Raw genomic sequence first — 12520 nt, 5'->3', positions numbered from 1 at the left:
CAATCAGATCTTGCTCGGATTGATAGCCTGTAAAAAATAATCACTTCCATCATATTTTTACTTAGAATACATGTCTTCTAAATATAGAAAACTCTAACTTATTTTTTTGGTCTTGCTCTATTAGTCACCATAAATGTCTCAGTTGTTTCCTTCGCCAAATCAGATCTCTATCTACACAACCTACATTTATCATTAGAAAATAGACCTCCACCTTTCAGTCTTCCTCAAGCCACAAACTCCTCCACTCAACCCATGATTTATGCTATCAATATTAATGCCGACCAATCACCAACTACCTCATCGAAGCACCGTTTATCCTCCACTGCATGTATGCCACCTATTTCCTATGTGTCATCATCATTGGCATCCACATCATCTAGGGCCACTATGTCGGTTTAGGCTTAGCCACCGACCACAACACACAACTAGTGCATACTCTATACTACCAGTCCTCTTGCCTTGTCAGTTATGCTCTAACCGGTTAACCTGTATGCCAGCTCTTTTCTGTTCTATCGATGGGATCACATTTTCCTAGTCACCAAATATGCCAATCCACAACATATATCCAAAGTGAGTCATTATGACCATCTTCATCTGATCGGAGCCTTTCACATCTGCACTTTCTTGTATATTGATAGCCATGTTTACCAGTTGACACTACTTCTCCCTTCATATCGATACCATGCATGATAACATCATGCTAGCAGTCTTCCACTATCATTTCATCAATCTGCATCTGCATTCTAGTGTAACTCCATGTCTACTATGCCAAATATTTCATTTCTTCTTTATTAGCTCGGTTCTCACCTCAACTGATTTTTCAAAGTGACAAGCCCATCACTTCTTTTGTCTTCCTTCTCTGTTCTAGTATCTCATCATGTCTACTCTTGTTGATCTGGTGCACATCTCTGATTTCATGCACCCAAGGCATCCTCATGTTCCACTTTGATCATCTAGTATGTGTCATCAACCACCTACATTTAAAACTTCTCTGATTGTCTTATCTTAGAGGATTATGATGCATTCCATGCATGTTGGGAGATTAAACATCACTTACTGGTGGGAATGGATCCTTGTCATCTACTGGCCAATGACTGGTGGGAATGGTTGTCATCATATTTTGCTCATTATGCTTCTGATATTGCACCAATATGACCTCCTTGTTTGAGTAGATACATCTTCTACACATAAACCGATAGACTTCCATATGTCTTGCTTGCTATTTGAGGCAGCACACTTTCTGTCATTCTTCTCTTCATCCTATGACAACAACTACATCTGGTGGGTGTCCTGTTGATTTTCATCAAACTGCATACTGGTTGTTGGCTTACTAGTTGGAAACCATACACTGCCAACACATCACTCACCGGTTGGCATTACCATAATGCAAACCATCTCCAATGCTTATTCACCGGTCAACATCCCAACTTATGTCTCCAACACAAGCCAACACTAACTTGTGTACTAATGACTCCAATGACCATAATGCCAATTGACATCCTCTTCTTACTAGTGATAGGATTTATCCTGGTAACATGCTATACTATTTGACATCAATGACACCATTACTCATTGACATCAATGGCAACACAATGGAAACATTTCTCTAATCCAAAGAGAACTCCATTCTCACATAAATCTCCTAGTATCCATGATCACCTACCAATAATAAATTCACACTAAGATAAAAATTAAAAACCACAATCTCATGGTCCTCTAACAAAATTACCAACACACTCAATAACAAGAGAAACTATAAGAATATTGTCAAATTTCCATCCTTAAATTCAAGAACCCAGATATTACACTATGGTCTAATATCTCATCCTAGGAAGACACAAATCTATTCGCACATCCTAGTCTAAATGAAACCCATATTATATCATAACAAAAACCTAAGATCGACAATATAATAAGAAACAACAACAAAAATACTCTCAACAATGAATCAATATCTCCACTCACATGAGGATAATTATCTCCTAATCATGAGCATACAATTCTGGAAGAACTTCCACTAGAGAAAAAGGGTCAAATAACTCCTCGACAAAATCTAAAAATACTAAAGATTATTATCCATCACTAGTCAATGAGTTGACATCACTTTTAGAAACTCATATTGAACCTTCATAATAAGCTACATATAATATCATGACAATCATTCCTTGGTGAAGATCATATATGCTCCACACACACTAAACTCCAATCTTGCAACACCAAAGAACAAGTAGAACCACTTAAGCTCTAGGTCAAGAAAATACAACCATAACCAAACATGAAGAATCAATCATACATCTCCAAACAATCACTTTAATAAGCTTAAACACAAAACTATCTATCAACGATATTAGTGACAACATGATAAAACCACATGCTATAATTAATAATTACTGACAATCTTAGAACACTAATAATCTATATTGTCTTCCCAATGCAACACACAAATGCAAAAATGACAAAAGACAAGACCAAGTAAAAATAAAATAGATAAATATAGATATAGATAGTTCATATCCAATTCATCTAAAAATAACTAAATGGGTGATTATCCCACATAATTGTATAACCTATAGATCCCAAGTAATAAACCATGCAAAATCATCATCACTTTCATAACCTACAAACTAAGATATCAAAGAGGATAACCCTATAGACATGAAGACTTTAAATTTAAATCAACCATAGATATATTATTCCAAACAGGTTGACAAATTAGTAACCATTGTCAAAGAATCTAACAAGCATCTGGGAGATAAGAAAATACTCTTACCACCAAACCAATCCTCTACAAAATAATCACAAACCTAATCATATTCTATCTATGCATAAATGTACCTAATTAGCCACACAACCATACTCATGATTAAGACAATACCTATTTGATCAACTATCGCCAACATGAGAGTCCAACTCTCACACATGTCAACCAGTGTCCTGAAAATAGGGTAAAATTTGAGTATTGATTAGCATCAAACTCTAAACTTTGAAAATACCTATAAAATTGTATGAGAAAGAACCAATACTAATAATCATCACATAAAAACATTCACTCCCTTAAGGGTTCAATTTTTGAATTGTTTGAATGCTCTCACAATCACATAAAGAATTTGAAGCACCTACAAATGGCCAAACAAGTATAGAGCCCTCTCAATGCCACAAACTAAAAATATTAGCACAATACAAACTTTCTCCAATATCTGTTTGAAATTAAAAATTTAATTATGTTTGTAAGACTTATGTCCAAAACTATGTACCAATGATATTTCACTTTTAGATCCCTAAGACCAACAAAAATAGAATATTAAAGGAAACAATATTATCTTGGAGAGAGTTCTTCGTTAGCTATATATGATCCTAAAAAATAAAATATTTTGGTGAATGCTATGAACTGATTTTAAAAATTCCTAATTTTGCTACATAGGTAACACACTAGTGGCCATCAAGTGGCCAATTGGAAAGCTCACTGATGTTGATAGCACACTAGTGGCATTTGGGTGGTACTTGACTAGTTGTATTTGGGAGGATCTCCAGATTCCCTCACTATACTAGTATTCAAAAGTTGGTGGGGCGTGTCCATTTGCTTCTCTAAAATAGTATTCAAAAAATTTTAATTGTAGCTTGATTTTATCCAAGATGTATTCAAGTTTCCAGTTGGCTATCGATTTGCAGGAAATCTAAATCTGTTTGAACTTTTGTTCTACACCAAAAATAAAAGCCTCCAACCCAGTTAAGTTTTAATACTATTTGGTATGACCATGTAAGAAAATTTTGTTAATTTTTCTTCACAATCACAAATATAACCCTAATGCTTTATTTTTTTGGATTTCCCTTAAAAATCCTATCATAGTTTAATTTAATCATATCCTTTGTAGGAGGAATCTATTTTGTAAGTTTTGAAATATATCCTCCAGATAGATCAAATGGAACCTTGTAGAGGAGGCTTAAGTAGAGACAACTCTTACAATATTTGATTATCCTAGTAAGTAAATTAATTAAGATGATATAAATCTTTTTTACCACATTTTCCTGACAATTATCTTATCTTTTCCACTTTCCAATTATTTTTATTGGTTTCGCTGTAAATTTTCATCTTTTTTTTGCCATTCTTTTTGGCCTTGTGTCCCATTTTGTTCTTATTTCTCTTCTTTAATTTTGCACCTGAGAAACATCTCCTTGCTTCATGGTCTACAAAAAAAAAAACACTAGCAACAACAAATTGTGGTGAAAGTCTATTTATCGCAATATGCTACTTAATGGATGGAGAATTTGATACTCTATCTTGGATACTATACATTGCATAGCCGTTTTGCAATGCAAGGAAAAGTAATGCTAGATTTGTGAAATACTATAATGACCATTACTTAACAAAAAATATACTTCACACAATTCCATCTATTCGAACTTGGGAAGACTGTATTGTCAAATTGGCAATCCCTTATTCTGAAGGCAAAATTGAAGGAGGATATTTTTGTTTACATTGGCTAGCAACCATATTCAATATTACTATTTGTTTATGGTCTTCAACAACTAAAAATGTTGAACAAGTTTTTGGATTTGAAAATCCATTAACAAATCATTTAATATTATATCATTTAAAACAGATAATACATATATACACTATGAACCTATTGTTAAAACATATAGTATCCAACCATTTCAAACAAATTGTTCAACGTAAACATTTTCAACTAATAAAAGAAGCAAAATTAAACAGAAAAAGAGGAAAAAAGACACATTATTTGAATTGAGTAATGAAATAATACATGAAGATAATGTAAGAAAGAAGAAACAAAAACCATTACATGAATTTAAAACGCAATTGCATACTAGTAAACAAAACAAGATGTCTAACATTTTCAATGTAGATAATTATAACAAATGTAAATAAGAAAATGCACCCACTATTGAGATTGCTTTACCAAATGCAAACTTATTTAGGCTAGAATCATTTCCCTATACTATAGGCAATTGCTTATTTGATAGTCTCGAAGTCTTGCTCCATTTTCATTACACATCAAATGATTTGCCAAATGAATTGATTGATCACTTTTTATTATCACTATCGAAACAATATATTGATGCCTTGCAAGCATTTATGTATTAATTACATCCAAATATATTGTAAGAGATGCATGGCTTACGTGATGTTACAACATATTTAGCTAAGATGCGATTGTCAGCATCAACTACTATATTAGATACAAACCATGGACTTTGGGGCGATACATTTTGTATACGATCAATCTCCAAATGGTCAAACATATAAATTTCTCTGTGGTCAACTACTAAAAAAAATACCTACATTTCAATAATAATATTCAAAATAATACATACTCTATACTATTTCATGATGAAAACCCTATTTGTGGTCATTATGAGCCATTGATGTGAAAAAGAGCTAGTATACCATATACTATTATGTCATCAAATTACTTGTTTGATTTTTGTAAATCATTAGAAACCTATTGGGAAAGCATTGCATCTCAAATGAAAATTAAAGGTGTAGAGAAGCATACAGTTGCAATAAAAAATTATGGTGAAAGTCTTTTCCACTCTATACAGTTTTTAATGGCTCAAGATTTCGATATTCAAAGTTTAAGACTGTACATTGCACAATCCTTTTGCAGTTCAATGAAACACAATCCTTCAAGCCAAAAAATTTATATACAACAAGACTTACCAAAACATATATTACAAAAATTCCGTGCATTGCTACTTGGCAAGGCTATATTATCAAAATGACAATGCCTTATTTAGAAGGAAAAATTGAAGGAGGAGACTTTTGTTTGCATTGGTTATCAATTATATTCAAAAATAAAAAAAATTAATGGTCTTCAACAACTAAACAAGTCCAAAAAGTTTTCAAAACTAACAATAGTACACAAAAAACCAGATCAAGAACAAAAAAATCAAAAATTAAAAAGTGAGGAAAAAAAATCCAACAACAACATATTTGAAAGAAATTGACGATACTCCTCAATATGAATGCCACATTTGTAAATGACTCAATCTCAATTATAACATAGAAAAGATTAATAGAAAAGAACAACAAACGTTCCAAACTTTGTCTAGAAACAAAAATATGGATGACATAGTAAATGTTTGCACTTATTGTAAAAAAAGTGGGTAGCCTTAGATACAAAATTTTGGTAGCCTTAGATAAAAATGTTGACATAGTAAATATTCATCATTAGAAGATTTTGGTAGCCTTAGATACAATTTTTTTGTCAAATCAATGAATATATTTGACAAGGATAGCAGAGTTAGCACTAAAGGAAAATGATGAAGACAAAATTACTTAACAATGGAAAAAAATATCATGGCAACAATTATCTAAAAGGTTTGTAGATATTAGTTACTATTCATTGATCCTTGATACTATACCTATTCACTCTACGTGATTTAATAGGGATCAAGAATTGAATCATAGTAAGAAAAAGTAGTCAATTTTATGTTTTATAGACCTTGCTTGCATTAGAAGGATGATCACTATCATATTGAGAATCAAGAATCAAATGACTGAAAATTATAAGAGAGCAGCCTCAAATTAAACCAGTCAATGTCACACACTAGAAGCATCTTTGACTGGTAATATAAACACTGAGAATAGAGATGCAATATAGTCTCCTACAAGGTATGAAAAGAGCATAGATTATAGGTGCAACCATTACTGCTATGAATTCATTCTAGGTAGATCATAGTTTTAATGATAGATCAAGTTATAGAGCCTTGAGATTTCAAAATGAGGTGATAGTGGTTTATCCTCCACTCAATAATAGTCCAATGTATGTGTAGGATAGGAGGGATTATAATGGAATAAATTCTTCATCAATCCATCTGATAGTCATGTCATAGAGCTTCAAGGATTGAATACCAAAGCTTTATTAAGTCATCAAAGAAGATAATGCATTCACAACTATTGAGAACAATGAATAAAGAGGCAAAATTTTTGAGATGAAAGAAAGTCCCAGGTCTTTAAAGATAGTCAAGAAACAAGATCAAGTCATTACAAACAACAGAAAGAAAAGGATAGCAATATGCATGTTTTAGGCCAAAGATCAATCTAGTCAACACAAACAACAAAAAAAGAAATCATAGCAAGTATTTGGTGGCAGATCACAAGACTGCTAAAACCATAAAGACAATGCTCATTGCCAATCTAAGTCAAAGTATAGAGCAGGGGTATGCAAAGATAACCCTCATTATCAGCATCCTATAGCAGCATAAAGGACAAGAAATGACTAAAGATCACCGTAGTAGCAACAGAGACAAAGTCAAGTGAAAATATAGTAGTAGTGAAGAAATGAGCAATATTCGCAATCTTTGCAGTAATCATTGACACTAATCCAACCACAGTCTAATGTGGCAGAATGATAATTAATAGAAAGCCAAGAATCTGTGACTCAGGATGCTGTCTTTCATTTAAGTTGGAACAGAGATCATAGTCATCAATATGTAACCCAATATGAAGAAAGATGAGTTTATGGATGGGGTTTCCATGGAGTTTCTCCTTCCCCTCCCTCTTCAAGATGAGCTAATTATGACAAAGCTAATCACCCTCCCTTCCAAAGGGGTTTGCAGACTGTTTCCCCTTTCTTTAGTGGAAAATATGAGAACCCTTCAGATTAATTGGACATTGCCATAAATGCAACTATAGACTATCTTTGAATATCTAAGTGGTTATTCTAAGAAATGAACTAGGTGAATATTAACATTCAGTCCTTGAAGAGTAAAATGGATGCTTTGGAAAAGGGTGGTATCCATCTACTTCTAAGATTGACGATGGTAATCATATCATAGAGGAAGATAAGAAAAAGATGCTAGAGAGTCTTGAGAATGTGGCTAAGGATGTTTCTCCCTTGAAAATGGATTATGAAATCTATCTTAGGTTGTTAGAAGAAAAAATGAAGAGCATTAATGACAATCTCACGAAATTAGTGAAACTAAGCTACAAAACAATTCATAATAGTGCTGAAGGGATTCAAATTCTTGTGGATAAATGGTATAATTTGCAAGCCTTTAAATATAGGGATAATATTATCATTGATCTTGATAAGGTATATAATTGCAAGTAGGTCAATGATGATAATGGTCCTTTACTTGGACATGAGGGAACGTTAAAAATTCCAAGGATCTGGTGAAGCATGAGCTACAAGATCTGAAGAACCTAACTCATAGGTTGGACCAAATGGAAACAAAAGTTGTCGAAGCTTTGAATAATCTTTGTTAGGTTTGTGTTGTTCTTTGTTTTAGGCTTGCTATGCTAGAAGTGTATTTTTTTGTTTTTATTATTGCTGAGTTTTTGGTTGCTTGTGTGTTCCCTATTGACAACTCTTTGTACTTCGGATTTCAGTGTCCCCTCAAAATCTTATTTTCCCTTAATCAAAGACAATTTAACCATCAATACTTTATAAACAACCATTAGGGAATACCATCAACACCATTATCAAATTTATCTCCAAGGACAACTTGCATAAATAATTAAGAGAATTTTGATGACTAGATGTGACGACATCATCAACTTGAATAGAATCTTGAAAATAAATATGTAAATGATGCTTTGGGCCCTCATTATATGCTACCATGTGTAACTCTTAGAGTCATGTATTATAAGAAATAGCAAGAAAATTATACAAAGATTAAACCACTACAAATAATACTTGCCTAAATAATTCACTCAAAAACATATTAGATTTTGAAGAGTTTGTTGTTACATGCAAAAACTTACAATTGATATAAGACTAAAAGGTAGGCACAAGCCACAAGTCTCTCATTGCCTCTCCTCTATATGGTGAAATTTTTATTTTTCTCCCTCCATCTCTTTTTCACTCTCAATGTAGATTTATCTTTCTCTAAATGTATATATAAATCTATCTCTTAAATTTTAATTATTGACACAAAATGATTGATTAAAATTTAATCTATGTTTTATCCTCAAAATGTGTGTGTGTGTGTGTGTGTACTTCTTGAGATAATGATTTATTAAAATTCTTTAATATATTTAACTCTCTCTCCATTTATATTTCTTATATCTCTTCCTCCTCTATCTATATATCCACATCTCCACATCTCTACATATGTGCATATCTCTCTCACATTCTCTATCTCTATCTATTTGTTACTTTCTAATTTGTGAACACAAAATGATTGATTGAAAGTTAGTTTCTCTTTTCTTTTACTAATTATGTCTTTTCATTCTTCACTATCCTTATCTCCATTTCTCTCTCTATCTCCTTCTTCTCTCCATCTATACTTCTCTAATGCCCCCTCTCTCCATATATCTCCGTCTTTCTCTCCTCCTTTCACTCTCTTTATATATTTATCTAATTCTTTATTTCTCTTATGGCTTTAAATTGCTACAAGATTTATACTATTAAGTTTCTTATAATTTAATCTAAAAAATATTATATCAAAGGGTATATATGTTCAATATATAATACTTCATATAGATACAAATTTAATAACAAAAAAATATTTTAAAACTCTATTTAGTAATTGATATAAAGTATGCCATACAATAATTCTATATTTTAAAAAAAATTGTTCAATGTTACTAAATGAAAAGAAAGTTAACATTTATTTACAAACCATGCACACATACACCAATATTATACAATTGGCAATTATATTTTAAAATCTAAAGTAAGATTGCATGACATAAAATAATGAAATATTATGTCTTCTTCTATCTTTGATTATATCATGGGGCTTCACTTAGTGACCCTGGGTTATAACACGTGCACTCATGTCATACAAAGAATCCCCCTATTTTCAAAAAATATTGTCCTAAACTCCTTTTTGTCATCCCCTCCCAATACATGGACTGAATTAAAAGCCCCTCTATTTTCATAAAATATTGCATTTTTTCATAGCCCGAATTAAAAAAACCCCTATTTTCATCGATAGGAAATATATTGTACCCTTATGTTTGGGATATTGAACCTCCCAATATGAATGCACATGATATAATATTGCCTAGCCAGTGAAGCCCCCGTGGATTATATCTATGGAAAAGAACCTTAAAATAATATAGAGTTGTCTATGTTTCTTGTATTGATAATATATTTTTTAAGGAGCTTTCATGATTAAGAATATTGGAGGTAGTATTCAATAATGAAATTTCTTTCCACCATCTTGTATTGTTGTTGGACGTTTTCTACGATTGATTTTAAAATTTGTTCCCTCTCATAGAAAAAATGCATTCAATATAATAAAATAATTCAAATTTGATATTTATAAATAAATAAATATGTTTATATTTACACAAGTTATATATACCTATTTATAAATAGTTAATCTAAAATTCTGATCTTATGGAAGGGTTTTAAGAATTATTTTATTAAAACAAAAGATCTTATAAACGAAACTACTAACATCTATTAATTTTTTATTCATTTATAAGACGACCCACTTGTTTATTTAAATATACTTTTAAGATATCATAAAATTCCAATTAAATAAATAACAATAATGAAATTCAAACACCATAGCTCCCATTGAAGAAAACAATATAGGACCACCCACTTTACAATACACCTAACCTTTTGTGCAAGCTCCTACCTTTTAAAATGCATTCCCCGTTTACATTATTTTGATAACATTGCTGAATTGCTATCGCTATCAGTCTCGGTTCTGTCTGCTTGGTTCTCCTCGATTGCGGAACTCGGCATGTGTGGAGTTTGAGGCTCCATCGTCCCTTCCAGCATCCGCAACACTTGTTCCATGCTTGGCCTCCTCTCCTCCTGCCTTTCTATGCATAGGAATCCTACAACACTTGCTCTTCTCACCTCTTCAACATCTGCCTCCGCTGCAACACTTTCGTCGACAATATTAATCATCTTCCCCTGGCAAATTTGAGCTGCAGCTCATGCGGGAAAGTAATACTGACTTGAAGCTTGCACGCTTGTATCCAGACTTCTTCGGCCAGAAATTATTTCCAAGAGCGTTATACCAAAACTGTACACATCAACTTTGGAAGTGATGGGAAGACCGGATATCCACTCAGGAGCCAAATACCATGCCGTTCCTCTTGTTGTTGTCAGTACGTTGCTGAAATTTCTACCCACAAGCTTTGACAACCCAAAATCTGCTAACTTGGGTGAAAAATTACCATCCAGAAGAATGTTCTCGGGCTTTATATCTCCATGAATGATACGATCCCTGCACTCGTCATGGAGATAAACTAAACCTCGTGCAGTGCCTAAAGCGATCTGGAATCGGGTCTTCCAGTCCAGTACCTTTAGTTTGCTTTTGGACTTACTTTCATTGAGAAAGCCTAAAGCAATCTGGAATCGGGTCTTCCAGTCGAGTTTCTTTGGTTTACTTTTGAACAGCAAGGAATTTAGAGAGCCATTGGGCATGTAATCATAAACCAGCAACCTTTTGGATCCTTCGGCACAGAACCCTCGAAGCCTGATCAAATTCCCATGTTGTATGCTGCCAAGAGAACTGATTTCCGCTCTGAATTGCTTCTCTTGTTGTTTTGAACCTTCTAACATCTTTACGGCCAGAAGCGTGCCGTCTGTTAGAGATCCTCTGAACACTGAGCCGAATCCTCCGCTCGCCAACTTAGTCGTAAAATTCCTTGTTCCAATCTTCAACTCCATGTAACTAAACATTCTAAGAGAAGACTCTGAGGAGTCTTCACATGTGTCCATTGGTTGTCGTAGCCGATACCTTTGCCACATTAAAAATAAAATGATACTCAAAGCAAGAGCGAGAGCGAGAGCACTCACTATGATTATGGTTTTGAGTTTGGAGGAGGGCGGTGCTTTATGAAACCTTGGAAGCGCAGAGGCAGCTACTCGAATGGAGACAGACAATCTACTGTTCTGCATGTTTAACAAATCTCTGGACCAGATTTTGCAGGGTCCTGAAGGAGAACTGAAAGTAAACGCAGTGCACGAGCAGTTGCGCAGGCAGGCTTTCTGGCAGTCTTCCTTTGTGGGTGCAGGGTATGACGAAGCTGAATCATCAGGCAACGTTGTACCAGCGTCGATAAATTCGTCAGTGCTGCCTTTTTCGGTACTGCAGTTTAATGGGCCCTGCCGAACACAGCCACTTGACCACCAGTCTTGTGATTCCCATGCGCTCTTGTCTGCCGGTGAGAAACCTTCCACGCAGCTACAGAACTGAAGATTGTTGGAGTTACAGCTTCCATAAGCGCCACAAAGACCATATACGTCGCATTGATCTCTGGGGCGATTCCCTATCATGAATGGTTTAGTGTCATCAAACAAAGAAAATATTTGTATTGCTCCGGACTTTACTTTTATAAAACACGAGACCACGTCCAGCACTGTATAACTTAAATACAAACCAGAGCTAGTACTTTCAAAGCTGAGATTGTACAAGTCTCCATTTACCAGTTCAGGAACCCCACTGAAAATTTTACCGTCCCAAGTTCCACTCTTCCAATACTGGACAGAATCGTTCCATGTCAGCACGAATTGTGTAGCTCCAGATGGATCCAACTGAAAGGAGAAAAGCCCAGGAGCAGGATTTTTCCAACCGATTAGCT

General features: G+C 33.8%; 1 protein-coding gene across 1 annotated transcript in view; it reads right to left on the bottom strand.

Moving 5' to 3' along the window:
- Positions 1–10865: 10865 nt before the first annotated feature.
- Positions 10866–12520, bottom strand: part of LOC131042181 (G-type lectin S-receptor-like serine/threonine-protein kinase At2g19130) — a 2166-nt gene continuing 511 nt past the window's right edge. Inside the window, exon 1 of the mRNA XM_057975514.2 lies at positions 10866–12520. This exon is cut by the window's right edge and continues 511 nt beyond it. Within this exon, the coding sequence (XP_057831497.2) occupies positions 10866–12520 (1655 nt within the window).

The sequence above is a fragment of the Cryptomeria japonica genome, chromosome 5, assembly GCF_030272615.1.
Source record: "Cryptomeria japonica chromosome 5, Sugi_1.0, whole genome shotgun sequence".
In the NCBI taxonomy this organism is placed as follows: domain Eukaryota; kingdom Viridiplantae; phylum Streptophyta; class Pinopsida; order Cupressales; family Cupressaceae; genus Cryptomeria; species Cryptomeria japonica.
This window is presented reverse-complemented; position numbering and strand designations above follow the sequence as displayed.